Raw genomic sequence first — 26,369 nt, forward strand, 5'->3', positions numbered from 1 at the left:
TCGAAGCTTCATGTCGGGAACAAGTTCTCCAAAATAATGATGACTGGGAAAAATATTAGCGGCATAATAACAGATTTGATCAGAGTATAGTTGATAAGAGTTTTGTGAGGGGAGTTTCTAAATTGTATATCGTCAGCCTAACAGCATAATTGCACTATTTGTGTTCAAATATGCATTGCTTCTAAAACAGTAATTTAATTATTATGCTGACCATTGGCATGTAAATGCATTTTTTTGTGTTAAGTTAAACATACTTTCTTAAAGCAAAGGTAATATAAGAGACAAAGCAAAAAAAAAAGCTGCTGATTTAAAATGTGTTTTAATAAGTGGCATAAAAACACTTATCTGTTGTGTAAGGGAAGTAAAAACAAAAAAATTTGAATGCCAATAAGCAACATTTTATGTTTAATGGAGAAACATTGAATTGAAACAGGATGAAGAGAACAAAAGAACAACATTAGAACTTTGTCAACACAAAATGACTAGCAGCCAGGGTCCGACGGAAAACGTTTGTGGATGGTCATGACAGCCAGACCAGCACTGGCCCTGATTTAAAACAATACTTAACTAAATTTAAAATGTTTATACTGTATATAAGCCTACCTGTGGACGCACGTTTAGCCCATAGCCAAAAGCGCAATGCGTCAGTGAAAGCCCTCATTCACTAATCATCTAATGTACACAGTAGGGGGGGTAAAAAGAGCACAGATGGTCAATTGGTCAATTTACATGGGCAAAACCCAAAATGTTGAATATTAGATAAATATAAGAGCAAGAACCTGTTGATTCTGTCTCATTATTTATGACATTTTTTTACTGGTGGCCCGGTCGAGCCAGCATCGGTGAACTTCGGGTGGACTGACGCAGTCACGTAGGCCCAATTAATGTCGGACCCTCTTTCGGACCCTGTTAGCAGCCCTGACAAACATTCAAACACAGACGTATACTCACACAGGTTCATACACATCGCTTCTGTTTGCGTTTCCTTTGCGGTATGCTAAACAGATTCTCATCTGTTGGATACATCTCTGTGTCCATTTTTTTCCGGGAATTATTTCTCTTTTTATGTTTGTCTTTTCTTGACTTGCCAGGTGTTGTCTCAAAACGACCATCATCCCTGAACTCCACGGATGAAGCTCGGTTGTATTTCTTCTTCCTGGGTCTTTCTGCTCTGGCTCCCCCTCTGGGGAAATCCAACGCTTCATCTATTTTGAGTTTGGGTGGTGCGGGGCGTTCTTTGGGCACCGCTCTCTTGGGTTTCCACTGTTTGGCAGCACTCTCTTGTTGTCTTTCCTTGTTAAACCCCCTTTTTGGAAATGCCTCAGTGTCATTTCTGTCATAAAAAAATCGATGTCTGGGGCTGGATTTGTTCTTCCAAACAGTCCTGTCAAATTTATTGTTAAAGAGGTGGCCATTGTTTGCATGGCTGATTTTTTGTTTCTTCCTCATTGGTCCAGGAGTCGAAGAGTGGGAGTTGTTGGATATAAGGCCATTTTTCTTCAGTTCTGGGGGTGATAGTAGTATTAACAAAAGATTTATTAGTGGTTACACGTGACATCAAACGGCAAAAAGTTTTTAACATTTTGTGAGCTTATCAAGCTAAATAAGTGGGATGCGATTATATTAATGTAATACAATTCTAGTATTGGGTCATATTACCTCAGCTATAAGCATGTATGCTTGTATTGATCAAGTTGAGAGCAAGAATCAGATGAAATTGCCTTTACGTTTATGGTTTTACAAGACTACTTTGATTGCCTAATGTATTCTTTTCCTATCAAACCAACCTTCAGCCTTGTGCTTCATCCTAATTTGTCTGCGTTTGATATCTGTCTTGGTGTCATAATAGTTGATGAAGGGCGTGGCAACGTATATCCACCTGAACATCCTCTGCTGGTTGCACCCCTGAGGTACACACAAAAAAAGAGCCTCACTTGTCATGTGTGTTTCATTAACGTTTCTTTAAAAAACAAAACAAAAAAAAACCATAACATTCAGTGTGAGTTGAGTTTTGAAGAAGTGGCTACAGATGCATGTTTATAGCGAGGTCGGTCAAATTGAAATGTCTGTCACCCTCCATGGAGCCATGCATTGAAAACAAAAAAAAAAGCATACATTTGAAACTATTCTATATTACTCACATGGCCAAAGTGTCCTATTTCGGAACAGTTGTAGCAGTAGGCGGGGTTTCGGCCATTGTCCTGCTGTTGCTGCGTTGGAGGGCCCGTCTTGGTCTAAGCACCGGACACAATTGAAAGAAATTCTTGACAAGAAGATTTAACATTCAAAATGACTCTAGTTGTGTTCGTATATAAGCTTGCTGGATACAATATGCTTTAATCTTTTGCTTCTCTCCCATCATTCATTCCCATGCTATTGATAGCGGCCTCTGTGGTGAATATGGACGCCGATATAAACCGCTGATTACAGCGGCTATAGGTAGACGCCTGTAATGACCCCTGCATGATAAGTGTGTGTGTGTGTGTGTGTGTGTGTGTGTGTGTGTGTGTGTGTGTGTGTGTGTGTCACGGGGTCCCGTCCCCGACGGGCAAGGGCTCTGAAAGCCTTGCATGCTCCAGTAAGCACAGCAAATATACACTGATAAAGAGCAAGAGCAGAGACACAGCACAGTGTATTTACTGTTGATGTCTCTCACACACACACACACACACACACACACACACACACACACACACACACATACACGCACGCACGCACACACACACACACACACACACACGCACACACGCACACACGCGCGCACATACACGCGCACGTACACACACGCACACACACTTCTAAAGATGCTCCCTCATTCCTAGATCACAATTCGAGACCCGTCATTCTTAAACATTGCTTAGCTAGCGTTAGCATTAGCAGCTTCCTCCCAGCTTCCCTCCCTCTCCCTCCCTTTAACGCTTGAGTAGTTTTGCGCTAGAAAGGATGAATGCTATTAGAGCGTCGCGTCATTATCGGGTCAGACCGGCCGGACCCATCTCCATCACAAAGGCCAGGAGATCACAGACCCATTGCACACTCACCCACGTACACACATGGAACACACATACATAGAAATCTCAGTTCTCGTCATCTCTGCCCCACGACCTCCAGCCGCCCTATTCAGAATTCATGTAAATTGGCTGAAGGTCTTCGTGTATCGCTGCAACTCTGACCTTGAGCTTGTGTTATCTCAACCTGCTAGGATCCAGCACATAGACCCCCCCCCCCCAATCAGGGTGATCTAACTTGCTGACGGCAGTGGGTTTGGTGATTCTTTCTTTCTTCCAATTTCAGCTTTGACTGGTGACGGGCTAATGAAATAAATGACTCAGAAGTTTCCAAACCTATATGATACTCAACAGAGCATAGACTGGGAAATTGGTATGCTGTTAATGCATTTCAGGAATTAAGGAATTCTTTGCAAATAAAATGCTAAGTATGGTTTTCATCTGCGAATGTAAAAGACACAAAAACTTTTGTAAAAAAACACATAAAAAAAAATGAACCTGATTGCTACATTGTGTAAGACCTTTGTATAGAGCACCATACCAAAGTTGGGGTATGGTGTTGGGATAATTTTTTGGGGGAAAAACCCTAACCCCATCTATGAAACCCATAAATGACAAGTGGCGTAAACTACCAGATCGACGTTCCTCAATATCTCTCCGCACGAATGCGCAGATTGAGTCTGAGTGCAATGGCAGCAAGAACAATGTGATCCACTTCCTGCTGAAATGACACGAGGACTTTCTGGAGCGGCGATACTTGAGCCGGTCAGTAAAAAGAAGAGAAAGAACACAGTTTAGGCTGGGCGTGGATAGAAGGTAGAACCAGAGGCTTCCTAAAGGCTTCGCTGTGTCGACATACCCAGCCAGCCAACCGTGGCCTCTCGTGCACGCACACACAAGAGCGTTTTCTCGGTGGCGCGGGCACACACGCACACACAAAACTGTTTTCCCACAGTTGTCTGGACACTACAACACTCTGTCCTTTTAAGCCCCACTCTCCTCAGGTCCTTGCTTGGCTGCTGGTGGCAAAGCCGTGATAATCCTTCGGCCAACACAAAGCTTAGGCTGTTACACACGACAATCGAAGGGAAAACACACACACACACACGCAAGCTTGTGTGTGCGTAAGGGGGGGGGGGGGACAAGCTGGCTGGGGGCAGCAGTACCGTTTTGCATATGGTATTGCAGCATTTGGGAGAGGTTTGCATATGTTACTGGTCCAACAAGGGACCAACCCTGCACGCTTTATCATAGTGAACAGCTTCAGAACACGAGATTGCTGGGTTCGTACCAAAACAGACAGCTCGTCGTGAGTGAGCGAGAGAAGAGCTGTTATGAACGCAAAAGAAATTTAAACTGCAAATGCTCATAATAAAAAAAAAACTGTTGTTTGATTAAAAAACTATTTTTTGTTGATGAAAATGAATGATTGAATCTCCTCTGGCCTGGTCAGCAGGTGAAACCTTCTTTCTACATCTCTGCCAATCAACTTCACACAAACACCTTTAGCTCTACGCGCACAAAATCGAAACCTTCCAGCTAAGTGGAAAGACACAAAGACCTGCAAGGCCTGCTAAACCTCTGATAACAGCACCTTTCCACACGCGTGTGCGTGCGTGTGCGTGCACTGTTATATACATTGAAGCAGTGCATGCAAAAACACTTGTTAAAACAAAACAAAACAAAACAAGGTGTTATTTATAGACATAACCACGCCCTCAACTAATTTCTCACTTGTGGGACATGTATTCGACATATTGACTTGGGAGATGGTTAAACCCCAATGAATGCATCCAGCGATTACAACAACAATCAATAAGTGAGAGAAGTTCATCCTGCGCATTGGAATGTAGTTCTAAATTTGACCACTGGTCAGCGCTCTAACACTGCGCAGCTTCAGAGCGCTCATGGGAGACAGAAAATAATGCATTTTGTTTTATTACAACTGTCTGAGAGTTGTTTGGTTGTTGTAAAAACAACAAATGTTAAAGGGTCAATACCACAATTTATTGAGTTCATTTCAAGTGGTGTTTGTAACCTCAAACGCAAACCTAAAGGACTACAAATGAAATTATATTGTATTTTCCATCAGCGCATTTTCTTCAAATTCGGTCAAATGGTTTTGGAAATGGAAGGAAGCCAGAGTACCCATGGCCCAGGCAGGCACAAGATAATTTTATACAAAGTAGGGGGGGGGACTTACCACCATCATGCCAAAATCACAATATGAGAGTTTAAAAAATAAAAATAATGTAAAATAAAAATATATAATACAATTGTACAGTAGGCAACATATACTACAACATTCTGTATAATTCAAAAACTGCAATATTTTGTTTTATTTGAAAATAAACATCACACCTTATTCTATACACTGATTCAATTACACAAACTAATTGTCAAATTCTACTGAATTGTAATTCAAAATTCAAAAGAAATGGGAAAAGGGGCGGCTGTACTTATTTTAAAAATATATGCACAGGTACTGTATTGCCTTTTATGGTCTGAGAGCAGCCACATGGTGGCGCCCGGATCATATCATCATGGAAATAGGCGACTGGCAGAAGAATAGGAAGTGACTGTGGCTCATGTGTATTTATGCATGATTTTTACATGTATTAAAGCTGCCCTAGCCTACTACTACCTGCACTCCATCTTTTTCCATCTTTCCCACTCATCTTGTCTACCTAGCCCTAGTCACTTTTCTTTTCAGAAAGCACCTAAAATTGAACCAAATAAGTGATTTTTTTTTTTTATTATTCATTTCATTTCAGTAGAACTCAACAATCTTAGCAGCAGTGGCCAATATCTTAGAAAGATGTTAGAAGCAAAAAAAGTATATATTATTTGCAAAATATGACAGGCTTAGGCCATTATTTTAAAGTAACACTTTTCAATTACAGTTAAATTGTATTAAAGTTAAAGTACGTACAAGACATTTGCACTTTTTTTCTTAAATATTTAGGTACCATTTTATTTAACTTTCATGTCCAATACATTCATAATGGAATCCTTTAAGTATTCTTTTCAGCTCATGTTCATGCAAGTGTATCAACTATTATCATCAGTGAACATACGTATATGAAGATAAGCTCAACTGTCACCCAGACAAAGGATCTGTGTTAAAGACCAATTTTTACATCTTAACGAAAGTCTTCCATAACCCGCATGAGCATCAACAAAACTATTTCGGGTGCCTTCTTACTTCAACTGCTTCTCAAAATATTTTAGTGTGTGAATATCTCACAAAATGTTCCCAGTAAGCACCCCAGGGCATTGTGGTCAACCCAGTGTGGTTTGGAGGAGTTTGTTAGTTGAGGGCCAGGTGCACACAGACAACACATACTCGGGGATATAAACGGACCTCACGCGTGTGCACGTATATGCACGCACACACACACATATATGCACGCACGCACACACACACACACAGGAAGGAGTAGTAGCAGGGAGGTCTGACAGAATGCCTTTTCACACCTGGCTGAGCCCAGCGGAAGGTGACAGAGTCACATCTCCCAAAGCGCGCGCACACACACACACCTTCTCACATTGGGGAGTTCAGGGTCATAAGCGGCATCATGAATAAAATGAGGCTGTCTTAAACAGAAGGAGGGCCCCGTCCGTGCTCGTGTGTATGCATGCAGAGTGTGAGCGTGGTGCGCAAGTGCCAGTGATTTGGTTTGTTTATGCAGACCCCGCCGAAGCCCCGTGCCACTTTGGATGTGTAACGACCTTCTGTTCCCTGTGCTTAAATGGCTTAAATACTTCAATTAGACCTGGGTCATAATCCACCACCCGTTAAAACATGCCACCGCACAAACATGAAACCGGTTGCATCATCTTGTGAGGTGACGGTTCCTTCCCTCTCGTTTGAGCAAAAGACGTCCCACGCTAACACGCTAATATGAACATTCAACTCAACTCCTGTCTTTTCGAGCCGGCGTCTCCCCGGGAACTTTGCTGTCCCGCTCCCTTCCTTGGCGCTAACGATGCTGCCTTTTCACGAGACAGCCCCTGCTAATTAATCTCCACTGAGGAGAGTGACAGACCTCCCCGAGCACGCACACACATACGCGGAGTGCACAGCGAGATGTATGCAAATACACACTCTTCTTGCCTCGTTCTCACTCGTTTGTCCCGTGTGGCGTTGGCAGCGCATTTCATGCTTTATCACATCTTTTAATTGACAAACAAGCTGCTCTTTTCTCTTAGGCTGAGGTCTATATCACACCCTCGCAGCCTCCACGCACTCAGCTGAAAAAAGTAGTTCTCTTTTCACCTATCTGAACAACACGCCGACACGTAAGCAAATATGGCTTCCGGTTGGCATTGCCACTTTGACGATCACACATTTATTTGACAAAATGGCGAGCACACACGCACATATAATGTACATAAACACATCTAGAAAAGTAAAATCTCGAGGTAAATTTCTCCAAGTGCATTCCATTTCCTCAAATAGCTTTGTTCTCCAATACTCGCCACTGTCCAATTAATCTCCAGGTCTCTTCTCCAATTGAATTAAATGTAGATGCCACACCTCAAATAAGAAAAAAAAATAATAATACGTGGTGCCACTAGGTGGCTGTAATGGCTTTTATTATAACTACTAACTGAAGAGGAGATAAGGCACCTGTAAAGCTGAAGCATAAAGCATTTTAGGACAAAAACCAAAGACTTAAAAAGTATTATTAATAAACTAAAATACAGTGGATAGAGAAAGTCTATATACCCCCTTTCAAATGACAGGTTTTGGTGGTATCAAACAATGAGACCAAGATAAATAAAATCAAAACCTTTCCCAGCATTAGTGTGACCTGTAATCGGTACTATTCAATTTTAAAAAGTTTGAGAAGAGCGGTAACAATAAAAGACTGAGATAATGTGGTTGCATAAGTTTGAACACCCTATTACAACTGGGCACTATGCAGTGCTATGTTTTCACCCAACATATATTTTGAAATGATGACCAAAAAGTTCAAGCATAGTTTCACTGGATCATGATGTGGAAGATTTCAACAGTGTTTTTGCCCCCCCCAAAAAATTGGACACAAGGTAGTGATAGCACCAATTTATCTAGCTCAGTATGGACAGTTGTGTGTTTTGTTAAAATGTATGACACTCACCGTGATGTGGTACTGTCTCCAGATCTCTGGACATGCCTGCAGAGGGGGGGGGGGGACAAGAAAGGTAGAGTTACAATGTGTTGATTAAATGCACAAGCAAAGAAAAAGAAGCGGTTTTAAAACTTGATTTTAATGTAATCTCGTGTAATTCTCATGTTCCTCAGCTACATCTCTGCCACCAATATAGTGAGTGAATCTCTCCACAGTCGGCCTTGTCTTGTCGCTCTGTCGTGGTGTGGTTAAAGCATTATCTCCGGGGCTTTGGCACGCTGTTCCCATTGCATTCCGACATCCTCTCTCAAATGCCGCCACTTCCCACTGGGAAATTGAAAATGCCGCAGTTGCCGCCGGCAATAAGGTTTATCTACTTACGCTCCTGGTGAGTAGAAGCTACTGTGAGGAGGAAAGGTACATTTACCAGCCATGACATTAGAACCACTTGCACTTTAAGAGATGCAATACAAGATTTAATTTTTTTTTTAAAAAAAGATGCCACTTCCAATATAATAGAGTCCAGTCATACACCAATCAAACTAAAACCATAAAGAATTAATTGCACAATGCCAGGGACAAACCATAGTGAAAATGACCTAATTAAAATTGGTCAGATTGTGGCCTCGAGTATTAAAGCAGCCGGAAAGGGGGGGGGGGGGGCTCTTTACTTAAATATGAACACAAATATTAAATAAATTTCAACAGCTGTGGCGTTCTCCATCTCGTCAAGCGTTCTTTTAACCCCTCGATACCTCCCCATACAAACACACACACACACACACACACACACCGCGTTTCTTCCTCCCTCCAGACCGCCAGGGTGGCGTGTTGTTGTCGAGGGCGACAGGCGAGGCGAGCGACACACTTGCGCTCCGTCAACCGTCTGTCTTTAATGAGAGACACAGAAAGGCCCAAGGGACAGAGACCTGACTCTCGCTTCTCCACGCACACACCTTCAACAATAACACAAGCGTGCACGCTCACAGACGCACACGCGCAGACACGTATGGAGTCCAAGAAATAGCGTTTTCCCCACCCAAGAAAACTAATTACAATTCCCACCAAACTTTCACACACAGTAAATGGAAAATCGAGTGCGGTAGGTGAGAAAACCGCTCTGAACCAACGAGAGGGGAAGAGGTGGGTGCGGGGTGTAGCCCGTGCGCTGGTCTCCCTCTGGTGTTCACCTGGTTACTCATCCATCACGCGGGGCACAGTACATGACTGACTGACGGAGTGCAAAAAAAGAAAGTGAGGAGCACGGAGACATGCGCGGGCTGGTTACATGCGCGCGGGGTTTTCCAGCAGTTCTCTGGCCGCCATAGTGCCGGTGGGCACGGTAATGGATGTTGCGGTGGGATAATTGTCATTGATGCTCATTAGATTCACCCTTCAGTGTGAGCAAACACCCACACACAAAACAGCCCGTATATGCAGCATGGCAGGGACATAACTAAGCTGTAATTACTCAAGTGTATCAATTAATGTGAACAGCAGCGTGTGCTGACCCCCTTTGAGTCATTATTACTCTGGGAATAAGCGTGAGGACACTTGCCAACAGACACAGTGAAAAGTGAACGTCTGATGCTTTGTGCTGTTTATTTGGATTCAAGTTCAAAAATAATTGAAACTTTAATTTTGTTTTTTTAAATATACTTGTATACTTGTTTCACATGGGCCTGTGTTTGCAATAAAAGATGGCCAACATAGGCTAAATTTAATGTAAAAAAAAAAACATAACCCTTGCAGATGGCGATGGAATGCTAACAGCAAAAGATTTTGGTGGGAGTCCCGTTATTATTTCTTACTAATTCATTATTGAAAATCCCTTTGAAGCTGTACTCACATCAAAGAAGTGGCCCGTCATGCCGCAGCGATGGCACTGTTTGTGATAGTAAGGCCTCTCATTGCAGGAATTGGACATGTGACCCGGAAGGCCGCAGTTGTTGCAGTACTTGTTGGGACACTCACTGGACATGTGGTAGGGATTGCCACAAAGAAAGCACGCAGGCAACTTTTGGCTTCGGACATCCTTTGGAGTATAATATCTGTTGGCAACACGCCTAAAAGCTTGTTTATCTTTGTTGAAGATGTGAGCCTGAAACAAAAACAGTAAATACATTGTCAATTTACAATTATAAATAAGTACTGGGATTACTGTCATACAACCATTCGTTCTCCCCTTGTACCTCCCTGTCCTTGTCCGAAACCTCCCAGGTGCCATCGTTGCTTTCTTCGAAATCTGGCAAAACAGAAAATATTGACTTTGAAACAGGGAATTTGACCATGTCAGCAGTGTATCACGCTAAGAAATATAAGAGAGCACAAATTGTCTTAAGCCAATTGTCAAGACGTTTTGAAATGATTATCCTGGTCTTACTTTTTTTTTTTTTTTTTTAATATCTGCTCAAATGGATGTCGGACATCCACTGTATCAATTTGATAACATTCTGTCAACATTTTGTCCCAGCACTCATAAACAGAGGACTCGAAAGTGATAGAGAAACATGAAGACCTTAAGAGCCTGAGGCGCGAGCTTAGTTTCCCAAAAGAGTAGGATACGCACACACGGGTGCACACCAAAACTGACACCGGCAGCGCGGCACATCTGTACGAGAGACACTAACAGCGCCTCCGGGGAGATCAGCGGATTCTCTTAAGAGGCACAAAACGCTAACTGACATCAAGAAATTGTAACAGAAACACAAAACGACACATGTTCTTGGCATTAATTATGAGCTGGTGGCAATGACCCGCCACGGGCTCGCATGCTTTCGCACACGCATGCAGACACAGCCGTGCATTCATCCCGCCGATTAGCTGCTTGACAGTTTTTAGCCTTTGGACAAACACGCAACGCAGCCTTGAGCCAAAATCAAATATTACACTCTTCTTCTCTTCCTCTTGGTTTTTCGCACTCGCTGTATCCAAGCCCTTATCGCTATTCAGCTCAGCCCCGCTTCTTTGCTTTTACTCCCTGGCCTCGTTTTCTGCCTGAGTCCCGATGTGCGCCGGCATAGGGGGAGTTATCAGCTCTCATCCCCCCCCGTCAAACAAATTAAAATGGTTCTTGTTTGGATGGCACCTCTTCCCACCGTGACCTTCCCATCACAAACAAAATCCAACTCACTGACTCAAGTAAAAGTAGTGCTTAAACTAAACATGATGGAATAAAAACCAGGTCGAGTTTGTTGTTTAATTCATATTCCAAAATCGCAATAATAATCAGAAGCCTATATCTAGACTAGTGCGGGAACACAGAACATATTTTAGATTAACAATTCACTTCCCTTGAAGACACTGCAAAAGTTGAATTGCAAGGAGGAAAACTAACAATATTAAATGAATCGATTATAGCTGCAATTTAAATAGCTTTGTCTAATAACTGAATGGGTCCAGAAACGGTTGGTCCAATCACATTTAGCTGGGTGCGTTTCCTTTGGGTTTTTACACCTATCGATTGAGTCCGTACCATCTGCGTGTGTGGCAACGTGCATCTCACTGAACGTTATTCCAGTCGACTTAGTTCTGGTTAGTTTAGCACAGAGAAATGTACTAGGAAGCTCTGAAGCGCTCGCCTACTGAGAACAGGTTGTGGGGGCCCTCAGTGGGATGTGCGCATGCAGAGTTGGCTTTAAACAATCGCTATTGAGTCAATGAGTAGTCTGAATGAAGGTAGAGGTTAAAGGTGTGTGCATGTATGAAGAGGTGGCTCTGATGTGGGTGCGCATGTGTGTGTGTTGGCAACTCAACGAAAGTCCTTCCAAAAGCGTCTCCCGGGGGGACTCCACAAATAAAGAGCAGGAAGCTTTCCCTTAATCTAAGGGCCCCCCATCTCAGCAACACACACCCACACGGATAAAGGGTGAAGCTCTTTGTCACGGCCGAGGAATCAAACACATGCATGGGAGGGGGGGGGGGATAGTGGGAAGAGAGGATTGGGGGGAAAGGTGTGTGTGTGTGTGGGGGGTGGTCTTTGCACGGAGGGGAAAATATGCTAATAAACCCTGAGGCTCCGTTCAAAAAACAGAATGATTTGACCTGCTGGCTACATGCTAACTCAACACATGAAAGAGCTGAAGAGGCAGATGGCGTTGGTTTCACTGTGCGGCTGAAGTAAGCAGGCTCGAGAGATGCCGCCGCCATGTTGGCTGCATCTGACAAACCCTTTCAGCCAAACTGGACGTTGGAACGGATATTCCAGGCTAAGAAATAAGTCCAGCCTCTGATAAAAAGCAAAAGATTGTCAGATGATTATTTCAGGGTGTGAGGTGTCTTAACTTGAGAGTCCCCCATCAAGGATGGTGGTAACCATACTACAGCCTAGCCTGAGGAGGTCCAACTAATAAAATGTCTCTCACCACAATAGAAATGCTTGAGAAGAAATGTTGGCAAGAAATTGTCAGGCCCAACAAAGTTAAAACGGCGTGACTAACTATATATACGACTCCAACTAGTCTGGATGTCCTCGGGCGCGATGCTGCCTCTCACTGGTCAGTCCTTGTATTACCTCAGCTAACCTTTGATCATCTAACTTCCGGTATGAGAGATGAGAATCCCATTAACTTAAGCATGTGGTGTGCTGTGATGGTGAGCAGTAAAAACCACGATCATTTTTTTTGCATGTGCTGAAGACTTTAGTCGAAAATCATTCTAAAACGCTCATGTGAAGAAAATCTTAAGTGCCCCATTCCAATTTGTAAGGACATCTCTCCCATGATCCCATCAGCGTGCTGTCAAGGGAGGTTCAAAACAATGGTGTGCAAGAGGGGGGGGGACACATAAGAACAGAGGGAGGGAAGATCAGGAAAAAGAAGGCGACAGATGCTACCTGTCTCTCTCTTAGGTACTCTGATTACTCCGAGATGGAGAGGGGAGGGAGGAGGCTGTGTGAGTCTGTGTGCGTGTGCTGTCGCTGACAACAGAACGGAAGTCTATGTGTGGCTAATGAACCATGAACTCCCGGCTCTCTTGGGGTGACGTGCGCGCACACACACTCAAAACACACACGGTCGGGACCATCCTCGTGGGAAGTGGCCCCGACGCAGCGGTTTAACGCAGATAACCAAAGAAGGAGACAAGTGATGTCAAGATCCATATCCATCCTTCAATATGGTCTCAATTAATAAGCAATCGCAACTATTACCACTAACTAACTGAAGTTGTGTCTTAAAAACATGAAAGCCTTGCCTTGAAGAGTTTGGATTTTTTCCCCATCCCGACACTTAAACAGGAAACCCAAACCAGCCCGTTCATTGTACCACACTGTTGACTGGGACCATTAACACACCGAGCAAAGCACGCACGCACACACACACAAACACACACACACACACACACACAGACACACACACACGACGCTGGAATGAAAGAGAGGCCCCCTTAAACAGAGGTTATGTTTGATACGGAAGCGACAGGGCTGGATTAGCAACACTATACATGACAATGGCGAGGGCTGGGAGGAGTGTGGAGGCTGTCTGTGTGTGCGTGAAAAGTGTTTCCTTTGTGACATCACCCTTGCTCCGTCCGCCGCACTGCCCGGTGCAAGGTTAAACAAGACGAGAGGTTGGCCAACGTACCCGGCTTTCATGAATTCTTCTTGTGGGTCTGAAAGGTCTAGCCAAAGATGTCAAAATACAATAGCAACAAGTGAGCCGTGAGAAAGTACATGAGGATGGAAATGCATGGGCATGGCAATGTTCAGAAGAAGAGAGGTTCAACAGAATACTGACCAAATTATTTAAAAACATAAAAAATAAAAAATCCAAAACACTATGTGGTCAGGTTTGCGTACAGCATAACTATCAAAGAAAGTTTAGCAGCACTTTTCACTCAACAAAAGTGAGTCGATTGCAAAATCCAAATAGCACCGACATTCTCTTTGACAAACACAGTCCTGTGCAGTCATGATGGTGCAATCGTCAAGCTCTGATATTCTCCTTCAATCAATGTCACGGCCAACAATGCAGAAGATCTTGACGTACAATAAACTTTAAATGAAAAAAGGGAAGAACAATACACAGACAAAAAAAAGGTGCCAGCTTTGTATTGGTCAATTAGTAAGTTTATGAAGGCAACGCTTGGACTCTTGGACAGATTTCAATTATTTTCCTGTTGGAAAACTGAATTTCCGCCCTGGGATCAATAAAGTATCCATCCGTACATCCATCCATCCATCTATGGGGATTTATTTGTCTATTTCAAAATTTGAGGTTGGCTAGATTCCACAACAAACTGTTCAACCTTAGAAGTCAATCCTACCATCGAAGCAGATGCCATTACGCTGGTTTCGTACTAACCCATCTGATTATCCAAGCCAGCCCGCCCTTTCCTCCTGCTCATGACATGCTGACTGTTCACCCCCTGCCGGTCCATGCCACCCCCCATTCCCCCCAACCCTTGCCCACTTACACACCACGTTGGCAGCCATGGCAGGGCAGGTGGCCAAGCTGTCAGTCAAAGCACCGTGGCCACGTGGCAGCACCATAGACACCAATTACCACACAGCAGGGGCGAAGGTCTGGCAACCGCATGGCAACCGCATGGCCCAATCAGGGAGCTCATCAATGGGGACCAGAGGAGGCCAAGAAAAGTGAGCTGGCATATTGGTGTGTGTGTGTGTGCGCTGCACAAGTGTGTGTGTTGCACAAGTGTGTGTGTGTGTGTGTGCAGCAGGACTAAGTTATCGAAAAGCAGCTTGCATGTCCAAAAACAGGTAGGCATTGTGCCCTTTTAATATCCGTTAGCTGCCTGCAACATGGATTTTCCATTCAAAGCGCTACATTTATCTCCATCTATTGGCTGATACTGACCACGCAGATGTGACTCATGACAGCTTTTCACCAATCAAGCATGAGCACGCCAAAAAAAAAAAAAAAAAAAAAAAAAAGAGAACACTGTAATAAGCATGTTAAGCATTAAGACAAAATAATAGCTTTGGATTTGTTTTTTCATTTTTATATATGCTAAGTGTATAAAGATTCAGCTCCATTAAGAAAGTAAAAGAAATTAAAACGTTGATCAATGAGACAATTTCCAATACAAACCAATGAGAAAAGGGTGGGTCATTTTATGTGAATGCAAATGACGATACCTTTCAATTTCAATTGAGGCTTTTACTACTTAGTAGAAAAATAAACTATATATCGCTAACGACAGGTTTAAAAAGCTAGTACTGTCACGTCACTGGAGCTAAACGTTTCTTTAAGCCCCACTTTTCAAAGCAAAGGGGCCATAATGCAGTCAAATTTAAAAATTGTGCGTGCATATCTACCATCTAGACATACACTGTATTTGTGTCTGTGGTAGAAAATAGATTGTTCCATCCCTTCCTTTTTCTTTTGCAGCAAAGAACAGAAATACTACGGCACACAAAGTCTGTAAGGGCTAAATGGATTTTAATATAACCAGTGAGTTGCAACCTCAATTTCATTTTGATGAATTTCCTCCTGCGGGAGTGTGCCAGGCAGAGGGCGAGAGGGTGGAAAGGAGCGCGAGCGGGTGTGGGAAGTGGGAGTAATGGGGGGCTAGAAGGCAGAGAGAATTTTCATGATTGTTATTTTTGTTATTATCCAGAGCGAGAAGGGGTGCAGGGGGGTGGGAGATAAACTGTGGTGGTTAATCAGAGGCATTTTGTGAAGCGCTCCATTATGGGGGCCGGTAGGGGATGTCATGGGTTTATTTTCCAAGGATCTTTGGCCCCGGTAATTAAGCTCCATTCACTGGGCCCTGTTCCCCAAATTAAAAAAAAATGTCATTAAGTGGAATTTACCATAATGCCTTTTTATCTGCTGGCAGTAAAGTGTGAGAGTGTGGGTTTGTTTGTGTGTGTTTTGTGTTGAGGGTCGAGGAGTAGGAAGAAGGGGGTGTCTACGGAAGAACCGATAATAGTCGCACACAAATACGGATTGTACACAAGCAGACACACATTCAGCGATGGTGCAAATTGAAAAAGTGAAATAATCCTGGACAGCACCGTCTATTTGCATGAGCAAACAACACGCACACACGTGGACACGCCAAACCCAAATCCACAGCCTCTGGGATAATGAAATAATGGCGCTTTAAAGTTTTCATTTACAGGGAACACACAACGCGCACACGCATGCACCAGGAAGTCCGGTGAGATAGCCTTTGATGGAGAAAGAATGATTGAAGGAGCAGAAAGCTGCGTCTCTGAAGACTTTCTAAAACAATACAATTATTAGTCTTTAATTAGAACGGCCCCTCCGAAGAGACGGGGGACAGCAAGACAATAGAGGATTAAAAGGCGGGCTGCTAATACAGGCCTTTATTGCTTTATTCAAATACAGCACATGAATGCATCCAGCTGTTCTTTTCCACAAGCAACTTTTTGCTCTTTATCGCTTGTGTCATGCAAACATCTATGCCACTGTATCATCACTCGAATAGTAGTGGGGCTTAAGACTTAGAATACAGGGAGATCTTTAACGGTTAATTGCTTAGTGTGCAGCGAAGGGTCATTTTTCGTGATGATACCATTCTACACATGCAACTTTGGGTAGCTGGGGGATAGTGTGCAAAAGGTATGTTCATCTACAAGGGGCAAGATGGACGGCATTTCTTTGAAACTTTATTCTGTCTTATTATATTATCTGAATCCTTCAAATGTGTATCAATTCCACTCATAATCAAAGGGTTCAACTGAGAACAAAATAAATTAAAAAATGATTGACAGCTAAAAAGCTACGGTGGAGCCGATGAATAAAACGATAAAAAATATATTTTTTAAAGCGATACATCAATTAACTGACAAAATAATGGTAGGTTGCTGCTCTAATCAAAGCAAAACAAACATCAACACAAAAGAACAGGACAATACAACAAAGAAAAACAGGCTTGAGGCATCTATCCATCCATTTTCTGAATCGTTCATATTCACTAGAGTCAGTCCAAGTTCCAACACGATTGCTATTGATCAGTCTGCGCTAAAGGGACAAAAATTCAGTCACCTGACAAATGTTGTCCAACCACAAAATCTCGGGATAAAAATGCGGTTATTTGTTCACGCCTGGCAGCTAACAGTGACCACACAAGAACAGTGCTAGACATCATTGCCGGACTGGTGGGCAAGAATGGTGGGGGGTAAAGTTAGGGCGTTTTTAAATTTGATCTAAGATGTCTCACCGGAAAGTGTGAAAAGCCCTGCATCATGTACATGTACACACTAGTGTCACATTTAACACCAATCAAGTGTGTACGTGTGTTTTGTGTATGTGTGTGCTTGTCTGACAGCCAGTTCAGAAATATCAATGACTGAACTCCCCAACGAGCAGGTAACTATCTCCTCGGCTCTGATTTTATCCACCATAATTAATTTTCCCCCTCGCTTTGACTTCGGCTTTATCGGCCGCTTGCCGCCACAATCTGGGCATTTCATTTAACCGTAATCCCTGGGATGAAGGGGCAGTCTTGGTGTCTTGTTTGGCGTGTGTGCATGTAGGAAAAAAAGTGCACGAGCAAAGACTCAAAATTGACAGTAATACACAAAATATGTCAGACTATCAAGGCATTACGGAGTGAAATGTGCCCAGTGTGGGAAACCTTGTCCTCAGAGCAGTGCATGTCTTCAAATAATTAAAGACCCAAAACACACACATTTCAAAAATAAAAAAATAAATAAAAAGATTTTCGTGTTTGTCTGAATTTATCATTACAGATTCTGCTTTTGCCATTTTCAATGTTTACCAACCATTTTGCACAATAAAAGCAGAACATCCTCTTCATGAGTTTTACGAAAGGCATCTAGAGCTGGCATCAACCCGCATTAACAGTGTGGCCAAGACCAAAGTAAAAAAACAGCTGAGAAACAAGTAGCGTACTCTCAAACGTGCGGCCAAGACGGATGTGGAAATTTTGCACTGCAATTAAAGCGAGTGACGGTTAAGCCAGACCGAGCCCAGCTGTCTGTGCCTGACTAGGCTCTTAATTAAGAGACACCAGGAGAAGTCTTGGAATGGCCAACGTGCATCAAGCTAGGAGCCTCTGGAGAGGACATTGCAACACAGGTACACCAGCAGGATCTTGTAATGAATAAATAAATAAATAAATAAAGTAATCATATGCGCATGTGTGTACAAGTGTGATTTTCTGATCACAAAAATCACCCCCGCCCCCCTTTGCTGGTGGTCACACAGAAATTTGGGTAGACGAAGAAAATCGCGTTAAGGGATCCATGACCGCTTTGCTCACCGCCCGCCCAGCCCAGCCCTCAACTTCCTGTCCCTCATTTGAAACAAGCATTAATATTAATACATAAACCTCTAAAGCCCCTCGGCTTTAATGCCACAACCCCGCCCCTAAAATATAACACCACCAAGGTCTACTAGTTAATAAAGCCCTCTTGACGACCCCTGCCGGCCCGGCAATCCAAGATGCACAAGAAGGGGGAAGTTCTTCGGCCAAAATGAAAGTAGAGAAATTAATACAGTCTCTTGGGATGCCCCTCGCTGCGAACGTGCCACTGAACGGCCCCTCCCTACTCCACACGATAATTATATTTCCTATCAAGTGATTGCTTAATTAGCATGATTATTATTGGTTAATTGTAATTGACATTTTTCACTTCTAATCAAGGTGAGCCGAAAAGGTCCAAAAATATTATGCATCAAGTGGTCCACAGTGTAAATAAAAACGCAACACTTGCACCAATATGATTAATAGATTTTTTGAAATATTTATATTTTGAAATATTTATGAAATGGTATGTTTCTACTTTGTACATCTAAATCTTAAGTAAAATGTTTTTAAGTAATTATTATTACAATTTTGGTTAGGACTTACAATGTGTGATGACGGCGTTATGGTTTTTCCTTTTATATCGAATTTAAAGTTTCTAAATGGGTGTTTGTTCATGTGGGTGGATTGCCCATTCGCTATATGGCATAATGTCCACTGAGTATTTTGCTTTTAATAGATCTCGGTGGGATGTTCTGGCAAAGTAAAAGGTCACAAATCATGCATAAAAGGTAAATTATAATTTGGATACACAACTTATTACGGCTTCCTCCGGGCTACAGTAATAGCAACTAGAGACACTGCCCCCCCCCCCCCCCCCCCCCAAAAAAACAACAACAAAAAAACACAGCACTTTTAACATGTGTAACTGCGCCTCGCTATAATAATGTCACCTTTCTGACGGTATAAGGAAGTAATGAGAGTGAAAGTTAGCGACAATTGATGAGGGCACGCTTATTGGGCTCACCTCGAGAACACCAACTGACATCAATTTTACAACAGCGTTAATTTTCAAATATACAAATCCATGTATCTGATAAAGCATTTCTTAACAACTACAAACCACAATATAACTGACAACACACATTAGAAAAAGTTTCAACACAGCTGTGCTGCACTTTGGAATATTTTCATTTCTACGAAGAGTCTGCTCTTTATAGTAAAGAACAAAAAAGCCGCATTGATACAAATGAGCACCTGCAACCGCAGCCGCAGATGTTTCTGGTTATTTTGACGTTCCAAAGAAAGAAAAAAAGGACATTTTCATACATTTGACAAACATTGCTTTGAAACTTGATGCCTTCCTACTCCATCTAGCTGTCAATTAATTGCACCAATAAATTCAATAACAAATAATACTGAGAATCAGAAACAGATTAAAAAATATGAAAAGATGGGTACTCGAAACAAGAAAAAAAAAATATCAAGACCATTCTGCACAAATGCATCAAATATAGTTGTTTAATTCACACTCAGCTTTAATTACAGTATTACTGATAAATCACTGAAATGTGGGGAAAAAAATGGAATGTGACGGGTGTGCGGCACAATAAAATAATTTTGATTGAAAACACGAATTTTAGGCAACAATCGGAGTCCATATTTGGCATTTTGCTTGACCTGACGGCAGGGCTTCACACACGGGACCCTACAAACCGAAACCAAAGTCTCAGACTGGGGATGAACCAGCTTCGAAACAAGAGTCTAGCGGTGCCCCAACTTCACTTGCACAATGTATCAACTAAAAAGTACCTTCACGTAAGAAATTGTCTGAATTGTCATTCACACAGTAAGCAAAAACTTCCCTCATTTATATCGTACATGCACAACAAAGCATGAATACAAGACTGAAAAATACATTTAAAACACATAAAACATCAATTATTGTACAATCAATGGGAAGAATTTTTTTTTTTTTTTTTTTTTTTTTTTACAAGTGCATAAATAAGAATGAAAAATAGCGCAAGCGAAACATCTGCTCAGCATTTCTGAAAGGAATAAAATATTCAGAATCCCATTTAACAATTGTAATTTGAATCATTACAATTTTTAATATAGAAGATAAGAGCAAATTTCAAATTATACTAACAAACAAAACTCTTTGATTTTCAAAATTACATTCCTGTAGCCAAGCGCAACAACTAAACAAACAATCTATTTTATTTAAAAATGACTTGCAAATAAGTGTCTCCATTCAAATATATGCATTTGCTCATATATGCTTGATACAGTATTCTCATTTGCATGTGCTTTGTAAAAACGGAATAATTAAAAAAAATAAAAATAAATCAAACGGTGGCACAGCATTTTCATAGTGTGTGTGCGTGCATGCGTGTCTGTTCAAACACACTGTGTGGTAGTGTGCGTGTGGCGTTACACCTCGTGTGGCACTGGGCAGCCAAGATAAGCACTGATCCTATCCATGCCTCCCTTCTGCAGTGCATGCCCGCCCACCCACACACCCACCACACACACACACACCACACACACACACACACACGTCTTCACACTGCCAGTTACGTGTGACTGTAATCTCATTTTAGAATACGAATGTCCAAAAAAAAAAAAAATTAATCACAAACATTCAGAACTCCAGAAAACCCATTGTGTCTGTATTTGCACTGCAGCCTGGCACGGCGGTTTCGAACCTAGAAAGTTCCAAAGCGACAACAGGCCCATGTTAAGGCGTCAGACAGCAGATTGTGGCAAAAGAACAAATTCAAACGCATCCCTGAAGCCCTGGCTCGTGTCAAAGATGACAAACGGGAGAGATAAGTACGGAAAACACCCGATAGACATAAAAATATGCCTCTTTCCTTTCAATTCACCACAAGCGCGCACTCGCTCGCACGTACACAAAAAAAAGCCTCGTAAAAAATTGGTGAGCACTTACCACAACTGGAGGGGCAAAAGGAAACAAGAGAGTGTGACCACTGACGGAGAGTTAACCACTTATTCAAACTTTAGCTTCAGCCCACTCCCCTCCTTTGCCCCAGATTCATTCAGGGCACGCACACCTCTTAGGGTACAAGCCGGATTTTGGGGAGGTCCGGTTTTGTTCCCCCTGGTTGCCTTTGGATGCAGATTGGCCATGCTCTTCCCATTTTTACTCACTTTTACTCAAGGTTGGAAGGAGAGGCTAAGTTAAGCAAATGTGATTTGAAAGCCATGCAGAAAAGAGGCTAAGGCATACAAATACTATTTGGCACACTGCATACCTGTTACACGCAAAAAAGGACAAGATACGAGCGCAAATATGAGCACAATAATTGCTTTCAGAAACCTACGCCCAAACCCAAAGTCAGTAGTATCACTAAAAGTATCTCGCATCTGATACACAGCATGCGCCGTTTACATAGTCGAACCCCACCAACCATCACGCGGGCTCCCCGGCGGACCTAGCTTGAATAGCGCGCCCAGCAAGTTCTATTTTTCTGGTGGATATACAAGAATACAAGTATGCGATCTCATAAATCAATCTTGCAAAGCTTCACGTGAATTCAATTTTTGGATGGCCCCACACAGGAATTCAGCAAAAGTAGCAATGGTGGCTGTAGAAGAAGCCATTTGATCAGAACTTCAGCATTTCTTCATCAAAACAAAAAGCAAAGAGAAAAGTGTCTCTCACAACACTTACAGGCTACCTTGGGGGACTTCGGCTCAAGGATTAACACAATAATAAGCTGATTATAAAAAGGGCTCAATGTTTTGCAAATATTTAGCTACCCAAAGAAATTACATTGGGGGAACATTAGCCTCCTGGATCCTCCATTTAATTTCATGATTAATATAGCATATAATGGCAAAAGGAGCAATTCTTCTGTGACAAATGCATCAGCTCAAGACAAATGAGGCTCGTCCATGAAATTTCTTCACTTTCATTCCATTTTGGATGGCAAAAAGCACCACACCCTGTCTCGCTCACTTTTGAGACCCCTTTTCAGGGCACACATGAACCCCCATGTGCAGACATGAGGTCAAGCTCCAAAGATCACAGAGAAGACCCAGACGACACAGCGAGGAAGCCAGCCAAGAGGGGAGACCGGACCTCTAAAATCCTTCCGCCCCCCCCCCCCCCCCCCCACAAAAAAAAAAGCAGGCCCAAAGTCTCAGCTACAGGCGCCCCCCTTTACAACGCCTGTGTGCGGAAGTCAGGGAGCACTCTTGCAGAAACATCAGCCCAGGGAAATTCAAATGAGGAAGAAGCGGTGCAAGAGACAGAGGGAGGGAGAATGGGGGGAGACAGAGAAGGAGGACAATAGTAAGGAAATTGGATAAAAGAATGAGATGGGGGCGCCGTAGGTAGGAAGGAGAGGGGGGGGGGGGGGGGTCGGCTTGGAGCGGTTGCTGAGGCTGCAGGTTAAGATAATGTGAAGATCTGAAGAGATTTGCGCCAAACATTTTTATTCATTTTTTGATTACTCCCACCTCTCCCGATCCCCCCCCCCTTACCTTCTCCTTTGATGCTCTTGTCTCTCCGTTTGTTTGTTTTTGGCATTAGTGGTACGAGTGTGCGCGAGTGTGTGTGTGTGTGTGAGCGTGTCCCATGCATGCTGATGAGAGGTAGAATATTTTAGAAAGACAAATAAATTTGCACGAGCCCGCCACGTACATATCAATACATGGTGCACAGCAACATATTAAGATGCATCAAAGAGGAGAGCAGCTGACCGGGACAGCACAGCGGATGCAAAGCGCTTACAAATTTACACTCAAAGATGCTACAAAAACAAATCCAAGCCTCTTTTTTTAACTGCCTGCAAAAGACAACATTTCTTCGTGTCACTGTTTTGCATAAAAGCAGACATAGACTGAAGACGACCAAGTTGAGCTAGCAATTTTAAAGGCAGTGTCAGAGCTGTACCAAAGCCAGGACGACAATTATGATGTCATATGTGTAATTAGACTAAAGGTTTGCCCATTGTTTGTCATTAGTGCTTTAGAGAGTTGTCATATTTTCTGAATGAGCTGGACCGCCTATGACCACAATAGAATACAATGAGTCGAAAAAACAACTCAGCCGTCATAACTACGCAAATACACACACCTGCATTGCGGCCAGTAGAGCCTTCCAGGTTGAGTTCAATGGAATGGTCTTCACGCTGCTTGCCTTGACCCAGGATCATCCAGTTTTCCACAACATAGGAATCAGTGTTGGATGAAAGCGATGATTCTGAACCAGATTCTGAGTTGCTGGAATCCAAAGTCACTGGATCATTCACCTTTTCGCGGGGTGTCTAGAACAAAAAAAAAGACAATTCAATTGTTCTTTTGTAAATTCAGCGCCATTAAATCTTATATTAGCCACTTGACGGCGAGTTAATGTACCTTTTTGACCACGGTGGATGTCAGCTTTCGGCGTACGCTGGCTCCCTTCAAGGCGCAAACCCCTTTGTCGCCATCATCATCATCATCATCGTCATCATCAGAAGAGTCGCTTTCAGAGATGGTTATAACGTCAGAGCTTGAGTCAATGACGATAACCTCCTCAAATGCTGGCAATGATCTTTTAATTTTCTGGACACTTTTTTCCTTCTTCTTTTTGACCTGCTTCTGAAACTTGTTGCATTGCTGCTGCAGTTTGAGAGTAGTGGATGATAGTGGTCTGGTTTTGGTTTTAACTTCTACATGAACGGCCTTCTCTGGAGTCTTGTCAGCTGTATCAATCTGTTGGCTAGGCTTGTCCTCTCCATCTTGCACGTCCAACTCCAAGGTGTTGGAAGAGTAGTGGAGCTGACTGTAGAGGTGGAACTCCAGCTCACTGATGGCCTCTGATGCCTCAGATTCAGCCCCATCTCCCCTGTAGAGATCATCCTCCAACACCTGCCGGTCCTGGTAGCTGCAGTACATCACCACAAGGGAACACCCATACACAGGCACTCAGATGCACGGATGCACACATGCACGCTGCCCAGGCCACTTGTACTATAAAGAAAAAAAAACAAGCACAAGCAAGAAACGTGTCATAGTTATTATTTCACACTATGACAAAAAAATTTGCACAAGCAAGAAATGTGTCAAGTTAGGGTTATGTCATGTGCTTTGTGACACATTGCACATGTGTGTTTTGCTTTTGATATTAAAATTCAATGTTTTGCTGTTTTAAACAAAGCTGTGTTTAAATTAGTATTTTTACTTCCATTTCTCATTTTCAATGGAGAACAAATATTGTAATCCAAAATGATTATGTTCAACCTTTGAGAGTACATTGCACACTTTGTGCAAAATCTTACAAAACTTAATGGGACAACTAAGTGACAAGAGACAGTTCAACAAGTAATCTACAACAGAGTTCCTAAAAGTTCTTCCATCCACTTTTCCCCAGTCAAAACTGAACATTTTTAGTTGCCCTGGTTTAAAACTATTATTTTCAGCACTTAGGAACAAGAGTTCAGAAGCTGACATCAATTACAGGACAAACTTTGGTCTTGGTTCTGAAATCCATGTGGGCTTGTTAACCAAGCTGAGGAGAACACGGTCCAGTTCCACTCTTCCCTCTTGTTTTAACTTGTTTTGGGGTTTTTCTAATCATAGCTCCCGAGCAAAGAAACACATCCTGTCAATTGATGGACAAGAACAAATCTGTCGGCCTGGGATAATAATTATGTTCGAAGTTAATTTGCACAATCTCTCTTGCGTGCTACCAAAAAGACAGTGGACTGAGAAATGGTACTGGCCCATTGCCCTGTCTAGTCCAGCGTGTCTGCACCATGATGGCTGGAGATGATTGGCCTCTCAAAATGACCACCGGCTGCAGAAACGCCACGCTAGGTTGTCACAAGCCGCCCACGGGGATTAAAAGGACTGAAAAGAAGAATCTCAGCCAATCTCCGCAAAACCGTCTGCTCTGTACAAAAATTGAGCGGATCAAAGAAACTATGATCCGGTAAAAACTAGTACAACAATTGTAAAATTACAATAAAAGCATTCAATAAAGCACAAGCAATTAAAATGATGGTAGGACTGAAATCCGATCACGAGGATGGCATAATAGTATAATACTAAATCACTGGTAAACTTGCCTGCATTTGAAGTTAACATGTTGACGTGTTGCAGCATCACTTATTGTACAACAACGTTTGGTATGCGTGTTGAACTGACTATTCGCACATGGTATACACACATCCATCCTTGAAAATACTCACCATGAGCAAATATGAAAAGATTCGCACTCTTTTGAACGTGCATGGTAGCAGCCTCGGTTAGCAAAATGCTAACTAGCTGCCAGACGCATTGTAGCGTATGTTGACTCGCTCATACAGCAATTTTAAGTCAAACAACACTCACACAAAAGCCGGTTTCCATTTTGCTGATAAACAAATTAAATTTACTGGACTTTAACTGAAAAAAGACATTGACCGGTGTGGCAATCAAGCGTTCTTAAAGTTGTGCCCACGTGCTCGAAACGGCATAGCAGGATGTAAACAACAAGCTTATCGGTCACAAAAAAATTGAAGAGGGGAAGTATCAATGGCTGCGGTTGTGTCTACATCATGATGACGTGGTTTGATCTATACACTACACTTCCACGACCTTACCTTACTGTCCCAAATTGACGCGTCTGTGCTCGCATATACAATAAAATCTCCACTTCAGCGAAAGTGAGACGCGCACATGGACTTCCGGGTTGATTCGCCGGAAAAGAGGTTGGCCAACCAGAACACGTTTCACTGCCGGGCCAACACTCGAGATTACAGGCAGTTTTGCAAGGAAGCCAGATAAACTGCAATGTTCAACTGGCATTACTCTGTAATAAATTAACATATTTTGAATTGTTATAAACATCGTTAATTGTGTATATTTTGTTTGTTTGTGTGTGTGGGCGGTCACTTTACGTTTGTACGTCAAATTACAGTGAAAATGAAACGCAACGACATTTGACCTGTTTGTGAGTTTCATTTCTGTGCTTTAAAAATGTCAAAGTACGTTGCAGCTAAATAACAGTGCTGATCAACCTCCAGCGGAATATATTTGTTCTCATATT

At 42.6% G+C, this 26,369-nt stretch overlaps 1 protein-coding gene across 2 annotated transcripts; it reads right to left on the minus strand.

Annotated features, from left to right (window-relative positions):
• Window positions 1-303: 303 nt before the first annotated feature.
• On the minus strand, window positions 304-26,063 carry zcchc7 (zinc finger, CCHC domain containing 7). Of its 2 annotated transcripts, none has more exons than XM_085912219.1 (9): window positions 25,924-26,063; window positions 23,714-24,310; window positions 23,433-23,622; window positions 10,318-10,370; window positions 9,975-10,226; window positions 8,135-8,170; window positions 2,142-2,234; window positions 1,788-1,905; window positions 304-1,505 (listed from the first exon to the last, which is right to left on the minus strand). In XM_085912219.1, exons 2-9 carry the CDS (start codon window positions 24,233-24,235, stop codon window positions 958-960), a joined length of 1,812 nt encoding a protein of 603 aa, XP_085768345.1. In that variant the 5' UTR covers window positions 24,236-24,310; window positions 25,924-26,063; the 3' UTR covers window positions 304-957. The 2 variants fall into 2 exon arrangements, with proteins under 2 accessions (XP_085768345.1, XP_085768346.1); XM_085912220.1 differs by lacking the exon at window positions 25,924-26,063 and adding an exon at window positions 25,531-25,917.
• Window positions 26,064-26,369: the final 306 nt, after the last annotated feature.

Source organism: Syngnathus leptorhynchus, chromosome 5 (genome assembly GCF_054491065.1).
Source record: "Syngnathus leptorhynchus isolate UIUO chromosome 5, UIUO_Slep, whole genome shotgun sequence".
In the NCBI taxonomy this organism is placed as follows: Eukaryota; Metazoa; Chordata; class Actinopteri; order Syngnathiformes; family Syngnathidae; genus Syngnathus; species Syngnathus leptorhynchus.